General features: G+C 37.9%; 1 protein-coding gene across 5 annotated transcripts in view; it reads right to left on the bottom strand.

The window, feature by feature from the left end:
* Window positions 1-23,571, bottom strand: part of PER2 (period circadian regulator 2) — a 46,194-nt gene that overhangs the window by 18,126 nt on the left and 4,497 nt on the right. Inside the window, exons 2-12 of one of the 5 annotated variants that reach the window (XM_088170508.1) lie at window positions 21,664-21,720; window positions 20,733-20,796; window positions 18,642-18,894; window positions 12,069-12,559; window positions 11,307-11,375; window positions 8,075-8,229; window positions 7,448-7,569; window positions 5,177-5,378; window positions 3,559-3,610; window positions 2,130-2,272; window positions 1,852-1,930 (exon numbers count right to left, since the gene is read on the bottom strand). In XM_088170508.1, the coding sequence (XP_088026634.1) occupies window positions 1,852-1,930; window positions 2,130-2,272; window positions 3,559-3,610; window positions 5,177-5,378; window positions 7,448-7,569; window positions 8,075-8,229; window positions 11,307-11,375; window positions 12,069-12,340 (1,094 nt within the window). In that variant the 5' untranslated portion in view covers window positions 12,341-12,559; window positions 18,642-18,894; window positions 20,733-20,796; window positions 21,664-21,720. Of the gene's footprint in view, window positions 1-1,851; window positions 1,931-2,129; window positions 2,273-3,558; window positions 3,611-5,176; window positions 5,379-7,447; window positions 7,570-8,074; window positions 8,230-11,306; window positions 11,376-12,068; window positions 12,560-18,641; window positions 20,713-20,732; window positions 20,797-21,663; window positions 21,721-23,571 lie in introns of those variants that run through there. The other 4 variants (XM_014870271.2, XM_014870269.2, XM_014870267.2 and 1 more) reach the window with 4 other exon arrangements.

The raw sequence follows: 23,571 nt of genomic DNA, 5'->3' as shown, positions 1-23,571 counted from the left end.
AACAAGTGGCAACATCAGACTAACAGGAAAGAAGCTTCCATAGGATCCACAGGGAAGGATTTACTGGACTTGCTCCACTCAAGCCCCAGAATAAGAGCAAGGCTCTCCAGTCAGTAATTTTGCCATTTCTGTTAAATGACTACTGGAGACCACCGAGCTGTGGATGCACAGAGGAACAGAAGCTTTGCACTGTGCCCTCAGCCTCTTTGTAAAGATAAACCCACTCTGCAGCTGGCTTGAAGCATGTGTGGAAATGAAGGAGAGAGAAAAATCCAGGAAGAAGACATAACTACAGTGGATTAAGTAGTTCTTTTATCAACTTGAGCTGTTTAGGGGGCTGTATAAATCACAGCATGGAAAACCAGTTTGTCAGCATTACAGTGTCCATCCTACAGGAACTCACTTAGCCACAACATCTGCCTCTCTAGAGATAAAACTGACTCAAGAAGTCAAACAGTGCTCTTTTTACCTTGACTCCATCTTAGTCAAACATCTCAATAACCTCCTTTCCCCAACCCCTCTCTCTTCTGCTGCATTTAAGGATTTTGCCAAGATTGAAATATGTTTTCAGAAACAAGATTTCCATCCAACAAATACCACAGAATCTTAAAATTGTCCATTATACTCCTAATCTGTCAGAAGACATCTCCCATCTCAACCTACTAAGAAAAGTTTAGCATTCTTAGAATGCTTAAAAACAAATGGGAGAATCTCAGCAGTCAGATGTTACCATTACAGCTAATGTAGTTTTTGCTAAGGAGAAAAAAAAAAAAATCAAAATGAAGTGCCATATACAGCCCAAATATCAGAAACCATCACAAAGAAAATATCAAGGAAAGTGAAAAGGAAGGGGAATGGCAGTGCTTTCAACTCAGTAGTGAGTTCTCTTATCAAGTCCCCAGGGCTCAGGATTGGGTCCAGCTGTGTTTAATATCTTTATCCCTGATCTGGCCAAGAGGATGGAGAGCACCTTCCATCAGTTTGCAGACAATAGCAAATTGGGTGACAGAGTTGATTCTCCCAGGGAATAAGCAACAGAACAAGAGGAAATGGCCTCAAGTTACCTCAGGGCTGGTTTAGACAGGCTATTAGGAAACATTTCTTCATGGAAAAGGATGTCAAGGAACAGGCTGCCCACAGAAGGGCTGCAGTCACCATTCTCAGAGGTATTTAAAAATGTGCAGATGAGGCATTTAGGGACAGATTTAGTGGTGGATTTGATGATGTTAGAGGTCTTTTGCAACCTAAATGATTCCATGAAAGCCTGGTTTAGACCTCAGTTCTTAAGTCTTTGTATATACATAAAGATCACAGGTGGCATTTTTTATTTCTAATTTAGAATGCAAATACTTAGTCTAACCAGCTTTCATGAACTGTCAAAGGAATGAGAAGTCTTCAGCCAGTGTAATTTGAATCATTTTTCTATACCTTTTTTTTTAAAGAGTTAATGTTGTACTGAAAAGCTGTGCCTCTAGTTGTACCTGGGCCAGCAGAGAGTGACAGCAGCATATTTGCTGAATCAAACTTCAAAATCCTAAAAAATTCACACTAAATGTCTCATAGAGGTAATAATTGGCAGCACAGGAATTCTTCTGAACATGGGTTCATTGGCTGAATTTATGTCCAGAATTTCCCAAGAGGGAAGGGAAGTGGAAGAACAAGTTGTTTGTAGGCACTTAAATATTAGTGTAATGTGCTCTCATGGTTAGTGAAAATTGGGGAATGTACCTTTCTTAGGTTAAACACTCTCCAGTAGTTGCATAATTTTTTAACCCCATATAGACACCTTAAATCCTGCAAAGATACTGGATAGCTTGCTTGTCAGTAAATTGAAAAATAATTTTAAGTTACCTTTCATCTACATCCTGGAACAAACAGGTCGGTGTGTGTGTAGTTGTAAAAATCCTTTTGTCAGGAGGAATTCTGGGTGCTGAGAGAGAAATAAAAGCATATTAGCAACTGGGGGTTTTGCAGATGTAACACTTCAAGCTGCCAGTCCAAAATTCTGGCCCAGCATATAAGAAAGCAGCAAGAACAGAGAACAGAAACAATTCTCTTTCAGTTTACTAAAGCTTGAACAGTTCTTCCTTTTAGGAAAGCAAACTAGTCTTTCTGCACTCAAGGATTACCTTCATAACCAGAATGGACTTTTTCTGCAAGCAACACACAGCAAAGCTGGTCTTCTGCTATTTCTGGATCTTGCACTTTGATAAGGTAAGGAGTCATCCGGAATGGGTGATAGCAAATCTCATTTTCACGCTCCTTTCCCGCACTAATAATTAAAAGAGAGTTAATTATTTCAACAGATTCATCTTATACTAAATAAAATTTTAATTTGTCCACTGTATTTCCCTCATGACACAAGAACTTCATGTTAGCTGCTATAATAGCACTCAAGATCTTAGCTTGATGTCTTTTTTGGTGGAAGAGAATCTAATTCTGATGGTATCCTTTGCATACCAGCTTCCATAAGGATTGTGCTGTTCTCTCTACTGCCTGAACAAATACCCACAACAGCATTACATGGAAGTCTGACAGAAAAACCCTGCTCACACAACAGACAAAGTTACTTTGTTGTCTTTCAGAGGGATTAACACAAAGATCATCTTTTAATCAATATTTACTCCAGTTTAGAAGGAGTGAAGACTCAATATTTAATAACAGGTGTTTGCTTAACCAGAATGCAAACATAGTAATGAAAATAACCATTTACACAGTGACCAAAAAAGAATCAGTTGTAATAAGTTTGTAACTGCAGAGCTTAATAACAGTAAAGCTAGAGCTTAATAAAAATAAAGCTTTTGAAATCAGTGTTAGCTGGACAAAAAAATCTCCAGTAACACTAGCAGTACTTTTACAGTACATCCAATGCAACAATCTGGGGCACTGCATTACCTCCAATCATTTCATGTTTATTCATACCTCAATAATAAGTATTTACTTCAGAAGTAATCAAATAATTGGATCCACTATTTTTGTTTCAGGAGTGCTGCCAGAGAGGCAGTAAGCACCAAGAAACCAAATTGCACAAGAACGAACATGAACTAAGTTGCCAGCTTTTCCCAAATTAAAAAAAAACAAACTAAAGAGGAGTGATTTGGGGCAGGAAAAGAAGGAAGAAAAGAAACCAAAGAATTGTGTCCTCTATTAACTTCCAAAGAGACAAGTCACCCTCCAGTATCTTCCTGGGGGATACCTGAGACAAATTTGAGACACTGGTTTTCTAGAATGAAGGAGACTCAGAAGCAGGTGCTGAACCCTCCTATTTACATGAACCAAAGGCTTTCCAGAGCAAGAGGAGATGCTGTACCACCTTCCTTTATGGCACAAAGGTCAGTATTCACAGGATTAACTTCCAAGATGGAGCTTCCTGAAATCAGTTCAGTTTTCTCTGTTGCTGCTACAGTTAATCAGCTCAAGGATGTGCATATGTTTTGCTTCACAATCACATTCTGAAGAAGCATGAAATGCACATACCATATGGTTCTTATAAAAGTCAAATACTTATGTAAGGCTTGGTTTCATAACACAACACTAAGCTTTACAATATTGTCTTACCTGATGCGACAGAAAAAAGATTTCTCTTCCATGCAATCCTGGGTGGAAGACTCTAGAAATATTAAGCATATTTCATAACAAATTACAAATTACCAGAAGATGATGATATTCAGTACAAGAATTTTTCCTTAGATAATAAATGTTGATTTTTTTCTCAGTTTATGTTCCCTGAAGTCTCCATATGTATTGGTTAAACAATGTACATCATAAGCAAATAAATCTGAACATCACTCGGATTCTGAGGCTGGCGTGTGAATCACAGCTCCTTGTTTATCAAGTCTTTTTCCTAAACATATCTAACCAGCTCTCCAGTTGGAGCTGCTTACTCTTATCAACTCTTTCACAGTACTTTATACCAATGACCAAAAATGTTTAATTACCTAGGAGCCCAAAACGTGACCCTTATCCTATAAAGACACCAGGACAGCTCAAACACCAAATACACTTCCTAGCACCTCTCTTGTCTCTTTTTCCTGAAGACTTCTTCTCATGTTATAATCTTATTTCCCTCCTTTTCCAGAGAAGCCACACACTGATTTCCAAGGGAATCTCAGGCATTTCAAAGGCCTCCAGTGCACAATTTTGGATATTATATCATTTGGCAGCTGATACATGAGAGAGTGTGCACACTTCTACTTACTGCATTTTTTAAATTTGAAGTTATACACAAACATAATAAAGCTACAGAAATTGTTTCAAGAAAGCAATGCCAAAACCCTCCTGCATAACTGAGTAATCAGGATTATATATAATTTACCACTGACCCTGTTTTGAGCCAGAGGTTGCACTGAAGGTCTCATAAGGTCCCTTCTGATCTGCTTTATGTAGGCATTGCTTTGCATACATGCATATGGGTGTATGCATGTTTATTGCTAATTGTTTTTTCAGATTAAATATGGTTCACACCCTGGCTTTACTTCACAGATTTAGTATGCAATGGATTGGGATTTCAAACATTTAGAGCAGACCTTGAATTTCAAGTGTTCAGTTGAAATAGCTGGCAGGTATTTCTCAATTACTAACAGCTGTAGGTACATGAGTAAAACAATTCTACCACAAACACATATCGAGTGTCCTGAGACATCTGATCCTTCACTGATTATGCCTAATATAATCTAAGGCTAGAAGAGGAGAGCTGTGATTACACTTGGTGAATGCAGTGATGACTGCTGAAATACCTTTTTCTACACCATCATCAAAGTGTCCAGTATTCAAATCATAGCCATTTCAAAAGGAAGGAGACAGAGTATTGTCCCCTTTATACTTGAAGTAGAGAAAATGTGAAGAAAAATTGTTTTCATTTGATTGCTAGTACAAGTGGAAAGTAAATTCACCATTCAGCATGAATTCCTACTTTGTTTTTATTCATCATCTGGCTGAAAGGGGAATGAGAACTGATAAATAATGACATTGAGAAAACTTAACCAACAGACAAGACTTGTTGGTTTATAGAATAGATTTGTACACCTCGTGTTGTTCAGAGAAGTTCTAACAATGTCCCTGTGCTGCACCCTCAGGAAGTGATGGGGAATGATGGAAGAACATTCAAAGTCAGTGCAAATATTTGCATTTGCATGGCTGAAAGAAGGACAGAGAAATACCTGCTGTTGAGACTCACCAGCTCTATTGCAAATGTTCCACGATGGTAATCTGTATGGGGTGGTGGAAGTATAGAACACACTGACATCCTGAGGTGCCAAAAACTCCACAAATTTGGCATTTTTAAAATAACCCCTCTTGCAGCGGAGAATAGAAGCAGCTTGATCAGAGATGTACAAAATTTTCCCAGTTATCAAAGAAACAGCTACAGCAAACATATCCTAAAAACAAAAATCTCAAATTATTTAGACAGTTGGAAACATTCCTCAGTGCAGCATATATTTCTGAGAAAAACATTTATGATATAAAAACGTATTTAAGTTCAAAATGAGAATGAAGGAAATTTAATTGTATTACAGATGTTGTTCAACACAATGAATCTGCTCATCAAGTAGACAGAGATAGAATATTTTTCACTTATGTAGTAAGAATAATACACTACTATTTACAGGGTTACAAACCCTAAATATCATTGTCTACAGTTCTATGATGCAGAATGAATTTATGAATTTAGAATTAATGACCTTCCAGCTATACAACTTTACATTTTCCCTGTGCTTGTTACAGACATGATTTACATTTATGAAATACAGGTGTTTTTGAAAGGCTGTTTGTGTTAGTTGGTCCATCCACAAAAGGTGAAAAAAGGGCTCTAAACCACTTGGTAAAAAATAATGAGTACACAGGTGGGAAGAAGTCCCACACACTTGGATGGTTTCTCTTCCTGCCAGAGAGGAGCTCGCTGCATCAAAACCTTTAGTGTTCCATTCACAAACACTGTGCAAGAACTGGAGAGCTGCCAGCAGAACACTGCTGTCACAAATGGATATTCACATTAATTGAAAAATGTTTATGATATTTGGCTCAATTTCTCAGTTTGTGCACTCACTTCGCCACTACAGCCCCGTGCCCAGAGGGGGTCACAGTCTGGAACAGGAGCCCTTAGATGTGATTTGAGCTGTGGCTCCAGGGCCTTTTGGCTGTCAGACTGTGTTTGAAGGAGGCAAGGAGGAGGGACAGGTCTTTTCCATAGGATAAAAAGGATTTATTACTCTGGGGAATTCACAGAGCAAAAGACAAAAATGGCGAAGGTGCAACAGTGGAGGTTCAAGGGGAAGGTACAAATTCTTAGCAAATTGGAGGAATTCTTGGGAGGGGCAAAGGGTAGGGTTTACAAAGGCATTGTCCAATGAGGCAGGTAGGGGAGAAAACTCGGTCACATGGACTAATGAGACATACAGTTTTAGGGGATTTCCAAAGAGGAATTCCAAGCAGGGGGTTGGCACAAAGCAGGATTGGCAGGTAGTTTAGGATAGACTGACAGGGTGGGTGGGAGGGTATAATTTTGGACTAAACCATTAGCTTGGCCAGTAACAGAACATACCATTAACAAGAAACACACTGCAACATCACTCTACACTTCCTATTTATTTCACCTTGTGGGCAGCCTTTACTATTCACTAATTCAACAAAACCCTCCTATTTCAAGCTATGGAACATCCCCCACCCTGCTCTTGTTTTAGAGAATTCAAACTTCATATATTCAAACAGAGGCTGCAGTTCAAAAAAATAATAGGAGGCAGTCTAATACATTTAGATGCCATTATTTTTTCAAGACTCCATAACTTGTTCCTAAAATACTAGTAATAGGGAAATAAACTTAATTTTTAAAATCATTCAGGTTATCATTTAACTGCTAGAACTACAGTGATGGTCCTAGCTGTTCTTATCTCTATGAGAACACAGCATCACTGGACCCCACAGAAAGCCAGTTGCCAAAAACCAGACAAATCCCATAGAAAAAGTCACAGTGATTCCAACACTTTTGTCACTCCTCAGTCACACTAACACAAAGAACTGGTGAAACAGCAAATAACCCCTAGTTATAAGAATAAACTGAAGTGATTCAAACCATGTGCCTCGACTAGAATTTGGGAAAAGTTAACTCTCCAACTTTTGCAAGTGCACTGAAATGAAAACTAATGATGTCTCTCAGTGTTTTGTATCACATGGACATAGAGGGATGTGTCACACCAGCATCTCCAGGCACAAGGTACAATTCAGAGGATCAGGGAGCTCAACACTAGTTATTTCCCACCTAACCAGAAACAAGTTTGCAAAGTCTGACAAGGCTCAGAGTTTCTTAACATTTCCTGGAAGGCAAAAGGCAGTTTCTTCATCTTTGTGGCCTAGCTACCAACCCTTCCCTTCTAAGAAGAAGGCATGCCTGAGAATCTCAGTTGCAGGAAACATTTTCAATGCACACTGAGACTCATGGCACCGTACTCACCGCATTTTTCATGATATATTCTGAGGTTATAGTCTCCACTTCTTCCACTGTGTAAGATGATACATTGAGACCAGCAGGTTGGGATTCATTAATCATCAACAACTGGTAATATTCCTCATTGGCTACATGAGAACAACAAACAATTTATAATCAGGATTATCAATAAACACCCAGCTCAGAAGCAGTAAATGGCAAAAATATTTTTTTTGGCATAAATGCAAAAGTTGGGAAGTTGGCAGTTAGGAAATCTAGGCACTATTCCAAATGCATCATTTTCCCTGGTAGAGCTTCCTCATCAGTAACTCAAACAAATGTACACATCTTAATCTACCATATATGAGTGATCACGTATTTTAGTCTGACAGTTCAAACAGAACAAAACTGTAAACTGTTTTCAAATCAATTTTCTAACTCAACCAAACAGCAAGCCTACAGAGAGCTGCTTCAGCTCCCAAAGGAACAAAAGTTAACAAAGCCAACAAAAAGCTACAATGTGAAAATACCTGGTTAGAAAGGTTTTCAGCCATAACACAGTTCCTGTGTAGAGCTATGTTTATTCAAATTCCTATTTTGGAAGTTTTGCTTTAGCCAGGTTGGCATTATGTAGGCAGTATCACACTTTATTACCTTTAACTTGTTTAATGCTTTTAAGGGCATATTTCAACGTTGTTAGGACACTGGATTTGCCTTTGACTCTCTTCTCAGAAGGAAGGTGAGCTTTCAGCTCCTGCAGTGTTTTCAGCAATTCCTTTTGTGTTTTGGCTTTAGTGGACTGCTCACTACTGTAAGATAAAAAGCAAAGAAATACATCACTCGAATGCTTGAAGTGACACATCATCCTCAGAGAAGCCCAAATGTACTCTGGCACTTATCCACATCAATTTGTACCACTAGCTTCATTCACTTTACAAGTACTCAGTATCAGCTTTCAGAACTTAGGGAAATTCTTACATGACCATTGAAAATGAAAGATTTACCACCAGCTGGAATGCGATTATAAAATGTTCTCTGTATGTGTGACAGTACATATGCCCAAGCACCACAGAACTTCTTTTTCTTTCTTTGCCACAGTGCCCCCCTCCCTTTTTAGTGGTATTTTCCTTAGTTCCTTTCAAAATCAAACTCAGAAATGTTCATGGACTTCAAAGGAGAAAAGCAGGAGGTCCATCCAAATCTTCACCTCCTGCCTCAAGCAGGCTCTCTTAGGAAAGGTCCCTGAAAAGGGAATGGCAGTGGGAGAGCATCAAGTCAACAAAACAAATGCAGAAATCCTTTGAATCTCAGCTAGAAATGGCAATACATTAAGATATGAAATTTTTTACTAAATCTGTAAGGAAAAGAATCAGAGGAGGCTGGAGACAGAATCTGCACTCACAAGTCTCAGGTGAATGTTCAGAAGAGCTGTCTCAATGGAGAACAAACTACAGAGATTATCAGCACCAATATCAGAAAGTTATCATCTTCCTTTCCAGTTCCTGATCTCTCTCGCCATTATTGAGAGGTGCTGACACAATCACAAAGGAAAAGGAGGCAAGGGAAGTGAAGGAGAGGGTAGCAAAGATGGATGGCAGATGGGTAGGAAGGAGTTCAAATGATAAATCACCTTGTCTTTCACATTGGAGATTTTAAAAGTTGATCATTCACAGCGACCAAGAGGATTACAGAGCTGTTCTTAAACCTTTCTGAAAATTTCTCCCCTTCCAAAGGAAGGTCTTCTCTTACCATCTGATTATCTTGGCTGATAATCTGTAAGAAATTACCCTGGGCACTGCTGTAGAAACAATAGTCCTGGCAACTGCACTGCATGACTGAAGAAAAGGCCAGAAAAGCAGTTTCAGCTACCAAGTAATTTTCAAGAGGATTTGTGAACATTTTTCTGAGAATTTTTAAGAGCTTGAAAAGGTAGTTAAATCATCTGACAGGTGTTGGGTGTATTTTACCAAAAATGCTTGCAAAGTGACAAAGCTATATTAGAGAATACACATTGTTCTTGCTTCCATCACAATGCACTGTGAGAAATGCAGCGTTCATTTACTCACTGGTCATTCTGTACCAAGAAATAATGGCAAGGGATCAAACAAAAGGCTATAGTACTCCCTTGGGAAACATTATGTTCATGCTGTGTGTTAAAATCACGTGTACAACGTGGCTTGACAGTTTGGACTGCTGCAATCCAACAGGGCTTTGTTACCGAGGTTCACAGAAGAGCCCTCCATGCTGGCAGTAGGGAAAAAGAGAGAGAGGAAAGATTCTGAAATAACTGAGCATACTGCTGGTTTGTACTCTCAGAGTACAGACTGCTTCATGAGCATGCTCAGACTCTTCTGCAAGGAAAAAAAACCTTTCCAAATTAGCCTATGGCAGCAGCAAATACAGAAGACAGACATTACTGGAAAATAAGTTACACAATTCCAAAATGTTTTTCTAGAGAGCAGTAGCATCAGGCAAAGCAGCAGCCACAGGGAAGGTGTGACTTGCAGAGAACAGAATAAGCAAGTTCTATAAAGATATGAGCTTTTCATTTTGCTTTTTGTGGACAGCAAACTGGAAAGGTACCTACAGATATTAACCTAGAGCTGTTGGTTGGCACTGATACTGAATGCCAACTCCAGTAGTCTGAATCAAAGATTAAGCCTACAAAGATAAGTAGTTTATCAGACTGCTTTAGTCCTCTCTTTCAAGAGCATTCTCTAGATACCTTCAGTCTCCCACTGCCAAATGATGATCAGATTGTGCTCAGTAACCCTCTAGCACCGTGCCTGATGGCTGGGGAGAACACTCTACCATCTGGATTCCTAATTATTTCTGAGTAGAGAGCTATTAATAGAATTTAAAATTGAAACACCAAAGAAACTATAGTAAGTAACCCTCTCCAGAATCTCACAGTAAGAAAATGGAATCAATGGTTTTCAATCAATGAATCAATGGGAAACAAAGATTAAGGAAATGCCTTTGGTTCACTTTTTCACACTAAGCAACAAAAACTCTCCATCACAATTGCCAGTTGAAAGCACAGCATGAAACAAAATCTCCAGGTGCCTGCAAAGCAGACACAGAAGATCTGCTGAGCAAGCACCAAATGGTGCATGGGAGTAATTTGAATTTGCCACTTTTCTAGGAACTGCATCAGGTAGAAACACACTCAGGTAGGCAGATCTCAGATATGGGTCTTAACATCAGCATGTTCTAGCTAGATAGCCTTGACCTGCTCAGGACCAGGCTTTGATCTCCTGATCTGAATTTAAAATTGACTTTTAAAAAAGCTGACTTAAAAAAAGGCAGGGCACTCCTGAGTGTGTAAATATGAGCCTCCAAGCTACCAGGCTACCAGGGACAGAAGCAGAGTTCATACAGAGGGATTCATTCCTGCAGCTGGTGTTTGTGTATCCTTTATCATTACACCCTGGGGACTTGAATCCCAGCAAATGGAACACAGAGAGCTGCTGGACACCAGGAATAACCCAGCTCACTGGTGAATTCTGATGTCAACACACCACCAGGTTCAGTGCAAAAAAATATTAAAAGCTACAAAACCCCACTGTAACTAAAGCAATATTCAAAGGCATACACAAAGAAAAATAAAAATTACAGAGTTAAGCTACCAAATCAAAACAAAGTAACCTGAATTTAAAGGCTACCACATAACTTGCACGGAACAGCAACAAAAAGCTCTAATTTAATCAAGTGGTTAATATGACATGCTACTGATTATGGACAGGAAGAAATCAAAGACAGGATTTCTTGTGTAGTCATCCAGGTTGAGGCAAAACAAAACAAAAAAACCAAAATACAGTATTATTTCGTTTCCAGCATTTAGAATATGTGCAAATTCCTGAAAAATATATGCCCATTAATTTACCTGCATCCACTGCTGGACTGATTGTGTTCAGAGTTTGCAATCATCAGACTAAATGCATTTGAGCTTGAACTAGAATAAGGAAAAGATAAAAAGATTAATATTTGAAAACCTAACAAACAACTTCTAGTTTATTGTAGCTTTTTATTTTTCTATTAATGACTTGAAAACCAAAACAAACGAACAAAAACCCAAAGGAAAACAAACAAAAAAAGACCCCAAACTCAAATTTTTAAAGCTTCTGCATGTACAACAAATGAACACTAAAGCTGTACACATTTATGTTAGCAGCATAGAATAGCTTGAGTTGGAAAGGGCCCATAAGGATCACTGAGTGCCAACACTCTGAGACTCACAACACTGCTGGGGAGGTGCTTCTTAACATAGCTCTGCTCTGTCCAGTAAACCATTATTGAAAGGATTTAAACAGCATGGCTGCACCCTCACACATAAGAATCAACTGACAAGTTTTGATTTACAATTACAGAAGTTGGTTTATAAGAAAATTAATAAATAAGGCAAGTTAAACACACAATGATAAGAAGAAAGATGTAAATGATGCTGGCCATGCAAACACCAGAGGCCTCTTCTTTATGAATTATATTACATAATTTACATCACATGAGAATACAACTTAAGTAGCACACAGCCTCCCTATGCTGAAGAGGTTTTATACCTCAGTTATCATTCAGAAATATTGATTCAAATTTTAAAAGTCTTCAAGGGCAAAAATAGAAGTGCAATGTATTTCATAACAGCTACTACCTTTTATGACAATCTGAAGATTCCATGAGCATTGCTGAATCCTTCCCATTTTCATCAGATTCATGGCCATGAGAATCATGCCCACTTGAATAGTTTTCATTTGTGTCATTCCCACTGGAGTCATTCCCACTGGAGTCATTTCCACTGGAGCCACTGCTCATTTCAATATCTTCCTGAAGAACTTCATGAGAGTGTTCAGGCTTTGCTTGAATTTCTGAATCTTCAGCAATCATCTGGCTATGGCCACTTGGAAGTCCAGAATAATCACTCATCTTGAGCTGCTCTTTTAAGGAGAATGATGGAGAAATGTTTCCACTGATCCCAGGCTGCTGCTCAGGGCTCTGCTCCTCAGTGCTAGAGGGGAACCCCCAGAACGTGACAGAGTCCGTGGGACACTCATCAGAAACACTGCCAAGACCAAGAGCAAATCAAGCCATAATTCAGAATTTTCCCTCTGTACAAATTCTGTTTGGAAGTACAGATGCACAAATCTGAGGAGGAAGGGAAGGAAGAAAAAAAAAATTATTTTCTTGTTCACCTTGCTGACAAACTGGAATTTGCACTGACTGAAGAAAGAAAAAATGACATGCATGGTTAATATATTCAGCATTTGAACAGTGAAATGTTTCAGTTAAATTGAAAATCTCAATGTTTTATCATGGAAAAGGTATTTATTTTTTAGTAAAAACTCACACGTAAGGAAGAAAATTGAATAAAAATGGAAAAACTGCTGAAAAGTTCACATATTCCCTTATTTTCGATTTTCCTACTTAGGACTTGTCAGTATTGCTACCTAGATTTGGATATTAGATACTATGGTTTTGAGTGAAAACATTCCACTGCCTTTCAGTTTACCTTGATGAAGGAAAAAAATCTGTATTCAGACATCAGAGCACTGCTTATTTGGTTTGAGGTAATTTGGGTTGGTCCTCAGTTTTATATTTTGGGGTTTTGTTTCTTTAAAGATCAGTTGGGAAGGAACACTCCTGTACTCTTCAATTCTTTCTTTAGACAAAAGCCATGTAGGTAGGCAGACAGCACATAGAGCAGGAACAGGGAAACACCCCTTATCCCCACCAGCAAAAATTCTAAGGCGTAAATAACCCTGAGAATCATTTTACCTACTGATTACCACTAATTTGGGGGGGGGGGGGGGCAGCATGATAAAAAATGCTTGGAAAAGTAAGATTAAAACTTTTAAACCAAATTCTAATGCATCAGGCTCAAAAGTCAGAGTGTATACAGAGGTGAATCAAGGAGAGACCAATACTGAAGTACCATCAAAAGAGAAGTGCTGAAGAGCAGTTCAACTTTATTGATAAAAAAATAATATTTAATCTGACTCATATCCTCATCCACTTCAGTAACTCAGAGACAACAATAGTGTAAAATTATGAACTAAAATTCTCTGTTGAGAATCTGTTGTTTTCAAGACAACACATAACAATGTGTGTTCTTGCCTCTTTGTTCCTTTAAAATATTCAAGATTACAATTATTAACTAATAAATCTCTGACTGGAATAACAGTCAATAAAAAATTCACAACCCAGTTTTGTTAATATTAACTACAGCAGTTTTGTCTTTAACACAAACAAATAAATAAATATTTATGTTTTTAAGAAAGACTGTAATGGAAAACATTCACAATAGTAATTTAAAACACACCATGATTCAACTCCCCCCAAAGCAACACCACATGGAAGTTATTTTCTTACCCTCCTAACTGATGTTTTTCCAGACATTTTGTCTTTATTTGGCATTTTCCAGGAAACACTATTTGTCTCCTCATTTGATCAAAATAGTATGTAAGATATCTGCTTTCATTTAAAAGTGTAGTTTAAGGACATTCACTTCAGCTATCAGTAATGGTATAAAAATAGAATTTTTTTTCCTTACAAGTTTATTCACAAGTACTTTGTTATAGTTGATAATAGAAATATGCCTTTCAATAGAGCAAAATACACTTTTTCCTTCTGCAGGTATTCACTTCAGGTACTTCAGTGCAGATAAAAGAGAGCTCCTGTGATGCTGCTGCATTGAACACTATATCCAGGCACTGAATTACCCCCCAGGAGCTCCAGCAGTTATTTTCTGGACTAAGGTTAACCACTTCTGTCTTGAAAATTACATAACCAAGCATGCAATAAAAGAGTATTTACTCGGAGATGAAACTGTAGGATTACATCACAATGCACATTCTCTGGTGGCCAATGATTAACTAGGTCAGATAGTTCATCTCTGATTTCATCTCGGGGACACAAGCAGCTCCCACTTGCCCTGCCTTCCTCAGGACACCAGGGCTCAGCCTGGGGGTGACAGGGACTAAAGCCACCAGGAGAGGCAGGATGGACTGTGGCACAGGGACAAACCTCCTGGGACTGCACAGGTGAGGAATGCTCTAGAAATGCTGATCCATTTGCACCCAGGGGATGCTCTTCCCACTGCAGTGTAAATCACTGCAGCCACCCTCAAAAGCCATCTCCCATGTGTCATTTATTCTGTTATTTCTCAGAGGACACCGAGGTTGTAAAGTTCTATGGAGAGTTCTGTGAGTAAAGGTAATAAACCCTACCACAATTCAAATGAAGCTTTAAGGAAAAAAGGCACTCACAGCATCACCTTAAAGCAGGTCTGAGGTGTGCAAATGTAAGGTAAGCTCTAAAATTTCTCATCCTATATTCTGTACCCAAGGTTGGAGTTTGTTTCTGTTTCCTGGCAAAATGCTACTTAGAAAGAGCTTTAGATACATGAGAAAAAATACTGCCATGATCAAAACACTACTGTGTGTTAGGAAATTGTATGTTTTATTTAGAGATAGGGGAAGGGAGCTCTTACAAAATAAAAAACTAAAAAAAATAACTTTGGGCTGCTGTATTTACTCCTATGAAGAAAACTGTAAATCACTACTGATAGGTTTATAAGCATGAAGTACCAAAGACACTCTCAGCACAGTCCTAAGCTCTCTGAAGGTAATTAGCCCAATATCACAGTAATGCAGTATTAGTAAAACTGTGCTATTTATAGGAAAAGCAATGACTGTACCACAGCTTTCCTCCTCTGATGTAAATTTTCTGTGTTTTAGTCTTTCAGCACAAGAAGCCTCTTCTGATGCCAAAAAGGATTACATGTGCTGTAGTATTTCCAGCCATGAGAATTGCTCACAAATATTTTTTTAACACAACCTTTCGTTGGAAAATTATTTCCCCGAAGTCTTTTCTGTAATCTTTGGAAGTTTAAGAGGCAATGAAAATGTGCCATAGCTAGCATATAGTCTTACAGTTTGAAATTCTGAGTTGTTAAACAACTGGTGAGTAATTTTTTCCACCTCCAAATATCATCTATTGTCTCATCTCCTCCCTTCTTTCCCTGACACCCAGGCTAGCTTCTGCCAGCTATTTGTAGGAAACTTCATCAGTGTTTCCTTAGGTGGGAGATGATTGTTCCCCAAATAAATAAATAAATAAATAAACACATCTGTATGCTATCCAATAACTTTTGAGGAATTTCCCATAACTCCTGGAACAAGGTTTGATTGATTCAATGGCAGTCAAGCTTTCAGGGTTTTAAAAAACATTTTTATTTTAACCAATGGGCAAAATTAAAGAGAGTCACCAACAGAAAAGAAACAGATACTGACCCTTAGGAGATACTATGTGAATTATTTTCCTCTTGATACCTGGCAGAAATTTGTGCCAATGATCAATTCAGTCCTGCTATTTCTGGTTCTAACTAACAGCATTCCAGAACTTCTGCAGCTTTGTCCACACCTAGCAACTACATTATAGTGACTACAATTTGGATCCCAAGGACAATCATACCAGAAAAAAAAAAAGAAGAGTATTTGAGTAATGGAGAAAACACAAGTTTGTCATCTTTAAAGGTATGTTTCAAAAAGAACTGGCTCAGCTTGAGCTGGAATGGTTTCCTTAGGCAAGACTGGAAGATTAACGTCACTGAAAGTCAGTCTTGCACAAAATTTCTTCTGTTTCAAAATCTTAAAAGCCTCAGTGCCAGAGGCACATACCAGAGTAAGGAATACAGGAAGAGTAAAGAGGAAGGAACAAGAAAAATACTATAATAAACTCACAAGAGCTTCTGAAAAAAAAAAGAAAGATACATTTCTAAACCAAGACTTTACTACTTCAGGGGAATTTTGGTTCTGTTTTCATTTATAATGTGATGTTAATACATGCCCTAACTGTGGAGACATTTTCTTAGATGAGATTGGAGTAACTGAAAAAAGCTCAGGCTGGCAATAACCCTTCACCATGCTCTGCAATTTAGATAAGAAGTGATGCAGCTGGCTAGACTTCACTCTGAGCAGAGCAAAACCTTTAAGTGGAACATCTGCATGCAGACACCAGCACTGTGCAAACACTTCAGGAGCACAGACGGTCAGACAGCACAAAGAGATTAATTTATCTTTGAAACTAATCTCAGAGAAAATGACATAATAAATTGCACATATTCATCCCACTCATATGCTTGAATAAATTCCCAATCACTAACCAAACAACACTGGAAGGCAAAGGCTTGCATGTTTTCCCAGTCTGAGGTTCTCTCCTGTTGCCAGTGTGAAGAAGGTAATTACATCCTAGACCAAGTTCAGTAAGCCTCTGAACATGGAAACACAAAGAGCTCTTTTAGGTCTGATCTCGAAAGAAGACAGGTTTTTCTTTATTTTCTGCTCCATCTTCTAAACTTTTAAGGGATGTTGTCTATTTTGACTCTACAAATAAAAACTCGTAATATTAAACTGGCACCAGTTAAGCTTGATTTTAAGGCAACTGGCTCACAAAAAACTATTCTATTCCCTCCAGCAAACACTAGAGCTCTCTAAGATCCTGATGCAGTGTGTGCAACACACCATAATTCCACTGAGCACTAAGGACAAATGTAGGCATTGATTTTCCAGGTTAGATATGCAGCAAATGTCTTCTGGTTATTCATTACCTACAGTTGCTCCTTTATCCTGCAGTAAGACAAAGGAAACAGCCTGAACTTTAACATCACCAAAAAACCCACACCAAAATATGTATGGAACAAATGCTGAAAGGAGTAATTGAGCTTGTTTTTGAAAAACACCCTTAAGAAGGGGTGTAGAACACCAAGGAGGCAGACCTCTTCTGAAACCATAACTTTAAACCCAAAAATTGTGTTTAAGCAGAGATCTGGTTATATTCAGAGAAGAGGTTTTTTCCAGATTTCTTTTCATACAAAAACTATCATGTTTAGTACTGGCATATAAAGGAGGAGAAATTAACAATCCAGAGTCAAAATTATCCAATTCAAGAACTGAGTAAGAGGCAAACCTCTCATGATTTGAGTCTAAATTTGCAACTACTATAGATTTACCAATATTCCCAACAAAGCAAGAGCCATACTACATTTTATGCCTATAGACATGTGAATATTCAGGTACTCTTAACTGTACTAGAGCCAATGTCAGGATTAAATTTGACTGAAGATCTTGTCAACAAGAAGGACTTCCAAACATCTTCTGGATTTTTGCTTTGCAAAACTATAAAAGTTTTCTTATTTAGATAACAAATAACTAGCAAGGGTTTAGTCATATCACAGAATTCTAGATATGATTGAAAATTAACATCTACAATGAATGCATTCTCTCTCTGCAATTAGACACTAATTAAATACTTGGGAGTTGAAAAACGTTACGAGAAAATGTTGGAAAACAAACAATAATCCAAGAAGTGACTTGCTCAACTTCACCAACATTGAGAGCTTTGTGTTTTCCTGGCAAGAACAATTAATAGAATACCTTCACTAGGACTTTTCTAGGACAGGGAGAAAGAAGAAGATGGCCATATTCTCAGATTATAGGAAACAACAACAAAGATGTTCAATAATTTCTTGGAACATTTTTTACTTAAAAAAAGAAAGGGAACTTTTTTTACTAGATTACTTAACTCACTCCAGGTAGTCATGAACCAGTTTTGCTCTTTTTCCAAACAAGCAATGAGATGCCAATAAAATTATCAACATCTAGTATACCACAAGTGCACCCATGAAATCTGAATTTCACAACTATTTGAAAAGGATTCAGCTTTCAGCTCAAAAAACTCCTGAGCACAAGACTCTTATTTAAGTAAGAGTTACTAATAGCCTTACAAGGGTCATCTTCATTAACCACTGCTTTCAGCTGCCACTTTACAAAGGGAACTGATCAAGTCACAGCCTTGTTCCAGAACCATCCGAGTGCCACCCTGAATTTATAGCAGCACCTATACAGGAAGAGCTCAGCATCAGATCAGGGCCCTGGCATCCACAGTGAGGATGCTTCCAACCAGATTGTTTCCTTGCTGAAGAAACTCAAACCTGAATTTAAGAATAAGTATGGTTTGGGGCTAAAAAAGGTTTTAGCTTCAAGTAAGGTAACTCCCAGTTTATACCCAAAATATTGTTCAGAATGAGTATGTATATATTTAAACTGAAACCCCAGTTTAAAGATAACACAAACACAGAACAATGTATTTTCTGCAAAAGCTCTAAAGGAGCAGGAGGGGAAGCATTTTTCTACTAGCATGAATTAAAATAATTATGTGTGTTTCTTACCTGTTTTTTCTACGAAAAGGTGGCAAAAGTGTTTATCAAGCTCCCTCCCAGCTAGCATCAAAAGCATGAGGTGCCTAGGTCCAGAGTCTCCCACATGCATTTAATTCTTGTCTCATCCTCTTCTACTGGAAATCTTTGACCATTACAGAGTCCGGACACCTCTATAACTATAAAATATAAAAGAAATACCTGGGCCCCCCAACAGTGTCCTCTTCAAACAGATACCAGAGAGATGCTCACAGCTATGTCACTCCTATACAGATAAATGTTGGTTAAACATGAAACTGTCATACAGCACAGGAAGAAGACAAAAATTTGCATTTTAAACACTTTTGCTCTAAAGTAAGATCTTTTTAGGAGTTTTAAAGTAAGATCAAATAACCCTTAGGATTCACAATCAGAGTGGTATCACACTATGAACAATCTGACACAGCTACTGGGAACACAGGGCTGGCCTCCCCAGCAGGGCACAGAGCCAAACCCCTGGTGTGCTCAGCAGGAGCTCCAAGTGTCCATCAGGTTTGGTTCCAATATCATTTTATGGCTCTCTATCACAGTAGGATTGGTAAGAGCATTGCAGATTTTACCAGGCAGTTTTAAAATTTCAATTCACATAATCATTGAGATCAAAAGAGACTTCTGAAAGTACCTCTTCCAACTCCCTGTTCAGGCAGAGTCACCTAAGAGTAGGCTGCTCAGGACCACCAACAGATGACTTTTGGGGATCTCCAAAAATAGATATTCCATAGTCTCTCTGGGCAATCTGTTTCAGTGCTCACTCACTCTCACAGTAAAAAAGTGCTTCTTTATGGTCAGAAGTCTATACTAACAAAGTCTATTAACATTATTATTTTTCCTAATAAAAACATTTTCTCAAGAGAGACACTGGGGATTTTGATAAAAAACAATTGAAAGTTTTCTAGCAAATCTAAGAAACTAAGTCTGCTGGTGCATGCCACTGCCATGTGGCACAAAGAAAAGGCAGAATAAAAATCAGAAGTTCAGAAGACCAACATTTGTGTGGCAGACAATTACATCATTCTAAGTGCTTCATCTGAATATGCAGAAGAAAAGTTTGGAACAGTGTTCAAATCCCAAGCTAACCACTCTGGAAGACAGCCCATGCTAACATGTCTTAATTTAACATGCTGCATGTCTACCAACTGTTAAAAGTACATTTGTGTTGGCCAGACTAAAGGAAGAATTTATTCACAACATTCCATCCTGCATAACATCGTGAAGCCAATACAAGTTTTAACATACTCATATTATGATAGAAATCTGCATGCACTGGTTCTTAAATATTTTGCTTCTGTTTTTATCATAAACTGATAATACAGGATTTTAATTATAGGTTTTATCTCTGACCACAAGAAACATTAGAAATTGCTGTAGCCAGAACTACTTGCAGATTTCACAGTCTTTAGCCTGAACGTTGAAAATGTGGAATGTCTTTTAGCACCAGTTAAATCCTTGTTTAAATACAGCTCTTGCAATTCCTTTACACTTACTTAACTCCCTGTAAAATTTCCAATTAAAAAAAGTAAAAAAGGCTTTCAAACGTCTAAGTTTGAAGATATATTCACAGTAGCATGTACCATTTTAATTGTGTGGCATATTGATTTCATGTATTTAACACATTTAAAAAGACATTACAACATTAAGAAAGAACAGTCCTTGTAAACTACTTAAAATTCTCATGATAAGCCTTTGTACAATTTAACGGAAAGTAAGACAAACCTACACCAAAAGAATTTTTATCTGAAACAAAATGTCTGGTTTGAATAACTTGTATTTAAACAGTCTGAACAGAATTAGAGGTAGCCAATTCTACTTGTTTTCTACTATTTTTCAGAGGAAATGTACAGGTGACTGAGTATGCCCAAGTACCAAAACACTAAAAGAGTTCATCTACAGATGGCATCTCCAATAAGGTGTTTTGCACAGAAGGAAGTCTAATTTGTTCAGTTTACAGAGAAGGGAGAACTTGTGACATTTCCTCATTTCCTTCCATATTGATATATGTCTATTCTAAGCACAGACTTCAAACATTATAAAGGAGTTTTTGAAAACCCTGCTGTAGGAACACACCTGTGATACAGGAGGGAAACCAAGCTGAACCAGGTTCACTTTCTGCAGAGAACTGAAGTCACACCTGCAGCATAGAAAAGAGTCAGCTTTTAAAACCTATTCAGATCACATTTTCCAGCCATAGAAAAACAGGTTTGTTTGGGTTTTTTTCTCAGTCATTTAGACTAAGCAGCCATTGCAGTGTTGATCCTCAAAAAGTCCCTAACAATTCCATCTGTATTGCAATATTACAGTACTATCCAGATCAGCTGTCTTTCCAGTCTGGGGCCAATGCTGTGGCATCATCACATCACATTTAATGAAAGCACATTATAAATTTTCTTTGCATCATGATTACATTCCTCCACTATTCTCCTTTAATTATGTTTCCTTTTTTGCTCCAGTAACAATCAATTTTTCTTCATTTTCAAAGCAGAGCACAACTGACCAAAAAATACTGTTGGAAGCTATGATGAGCTTTTTTTAAGTTTAGGAGCATTATATTTTCCCTTTTCTTCCTGAGCTATCATCCTGATTATCTAAGTAACAGTAGGTACTTGGTTTTCTGGACCCCTAAATTTTCCTCATAATTGAAAGTTCCTTAACACCTGCAAGAGCAATCAAAAAAATGGAAGCTATGAATAAACATCTGCATAGCAAACAATGCAGATGCAGCACTTGATAGTGACACTACATTAAATTCCAGTTTCATAAAGATTTAGAGAAGCCACAGCATCTCCACGTACTTCATGATTTGTGTAACAAGTCTTTAGAAATGTAAAGCCCTGAAGATCTCTCTTTTTGGGCATTCTGACACTACATTTCAAAGGAAGCACACAAAAGAGCAATAACAAAATCACAGAGACACCTCCCGTGCCCTCCCAAGTTCAGAGGCATTAAGAAACAACTGATATCATAAATCACTTTCTTGGGTACAGCATAAAAAACTCACCTCAATGAATGTAGTAGTCACGATCTTTCCAAATCTCAAAGTGTCATCAATATATTCCTATTAAAAAAGAATAAAGAATATCAAGCTTTATAAGATAAACATTTATTATAAAAGATAAATCAAGTCAATTTCACAATGCAATACAAGTCCAACCATGCAAAATACGTCTTCCACAGGTGAAGAACAATTATAAAGACTACAAATACATAATGAGAGGAAATGCAAGAAATGTTACTGATCAAAGTATTTATTACCATAACCTAACTTCTAAATGTGTCTCTTTAGCAGTGCACAGAGTAACTACCCACTGAATCCTGTTCCCTTTATCAACATAAGAAAACCCTCCAAATTTTAATTTCTGCCAGACCAGAAATAAAGCTTATTTTCCCCTTTCAGGTCAGTATTCCTTCTGCTGTTAAACCCACCACTACCTATGCTCAAGACTCCATAGTGGATCTGAAGTGATCACCCCCAAGAGCAAATAGAAACTGTCCCTCAAATTTATTCTTTCACCTTGAATAAGAGACTTGGCCCAGAGCCAATTTTAATTGCCAACAGGTTGCGTACTTCCCATTAAAAAAAAAAAAAAAGCAGCCCGAGTGCTGAGACATCTTGTAAAGACACTAAATACCATCCCCTTCACATGCCCCAAGCTTATTTCTAGACCTCGTTCTTTCCAGCTTCCAGTCTTCAAAAAGGTGCCTTCTTAAAGGTACAGAAAATAACTTGTATGCAGTGTGGATTTTAAAAAACACTTTATTTTCTTTGTAACCAGAAAATGCTATTGCCTTCCCAAGTGGAACTGGAGAGACAACATTTAAGCACAGAGACAATTAAGCACAACATCAACAGTGAGAACTCAAATATTTGCATGTCAATTTTTGCCCCTTCTGAAAAAAATGACAAAAATTATGCATTTGAGGTTGCCAAGTGGTGTCACAGAAAGGAGGGGAAAAATTATCATGTCCCATCATGGTGTCACATATTTCCCCTTTATTACAGGTGAAACCAGATTTAAAAGTATGTCAATACCATGCATCAGTTTTAGTATTTGCTGGCATTAAGCAGTGTATTTGTGTATCTATTAGTCCTTTCCTTTAAGAAAAAGGACATACTTTCACCACATTTACTGCAGTTCCAGGCTAATGCTCTTCAGACATTGCTGTGGTTCACACCCTGTTCAAATTTCAGTCAGAATCAAAGTCCCCTTCTGGAAGATGCTGTGCCAATTAAATTCTTGTCCCCATCGCATCAGTAATCCACTGCAAAAAGAGCAGCAACCTAACAAACACCATGTACTTGTCCTAGGAGTTGGATGTATTAGTAGTGAAATAAGAGCTCGAGTCACAGGAGAACCATGGCAGAGATGTAATTGAAATCAGCTAAGTGCTTTATACACTGAAGATCTTTGTACAATTAAAGAAACTAAGCAGAAACATAAAAGTACATGTAATAAGGTCAAGCACAAAAACTGCACTAAGATACAAAAGCCGCAAAGAATAAGGAGGATAGGAAGTGAAACCAAGAAAAATGACAAGAACTAGACATCCTCACCACTTCATCTTGTCTCCCTAAGCTTCAGTTACAATAAATTGCAGATGTTATTTAACAGTGAATTGCCTCTGTTTCAGGACAGGATGCTAGAAAGGCAATGTAGCTTTGGTTCTACTTTTTAAAAGTCAGTTCTACTTTTAAAAGGCCATCGATACAAGGAAATCTCTGCCCATCTCCAACTATTCTACCTGTAAGAAAAATCAAGTGTTAAGAATTACCATGGTATATTCAAAAACAGGTGGAAGCAAAACTAAAGTCTTTCCCAGATATTTTGGCATACAGATGAGGTTTCTTTCCCAGCATCAAATCCTGTCAGGATCAACACTGGTACTGCTTGTACTGAACTTCTGAAGC

This window comes from Sturnus vulgaris, chromosome 10 (assembly GCF_052056855.1).
Source record: "Sturnus vulgaris isolate bStuVul1 chromosome 10, bStuVul1.hap1, whole genome shotgun sequence".
NCBI lineage: Eukaryota > Metazoa > Chordata > Aves > Passeriformes > Sturnidae > Sturnus > Sturnus vulgaris.
This window is presented reverse-complemented; position numbering and strand designations above follow the sequence as displayed.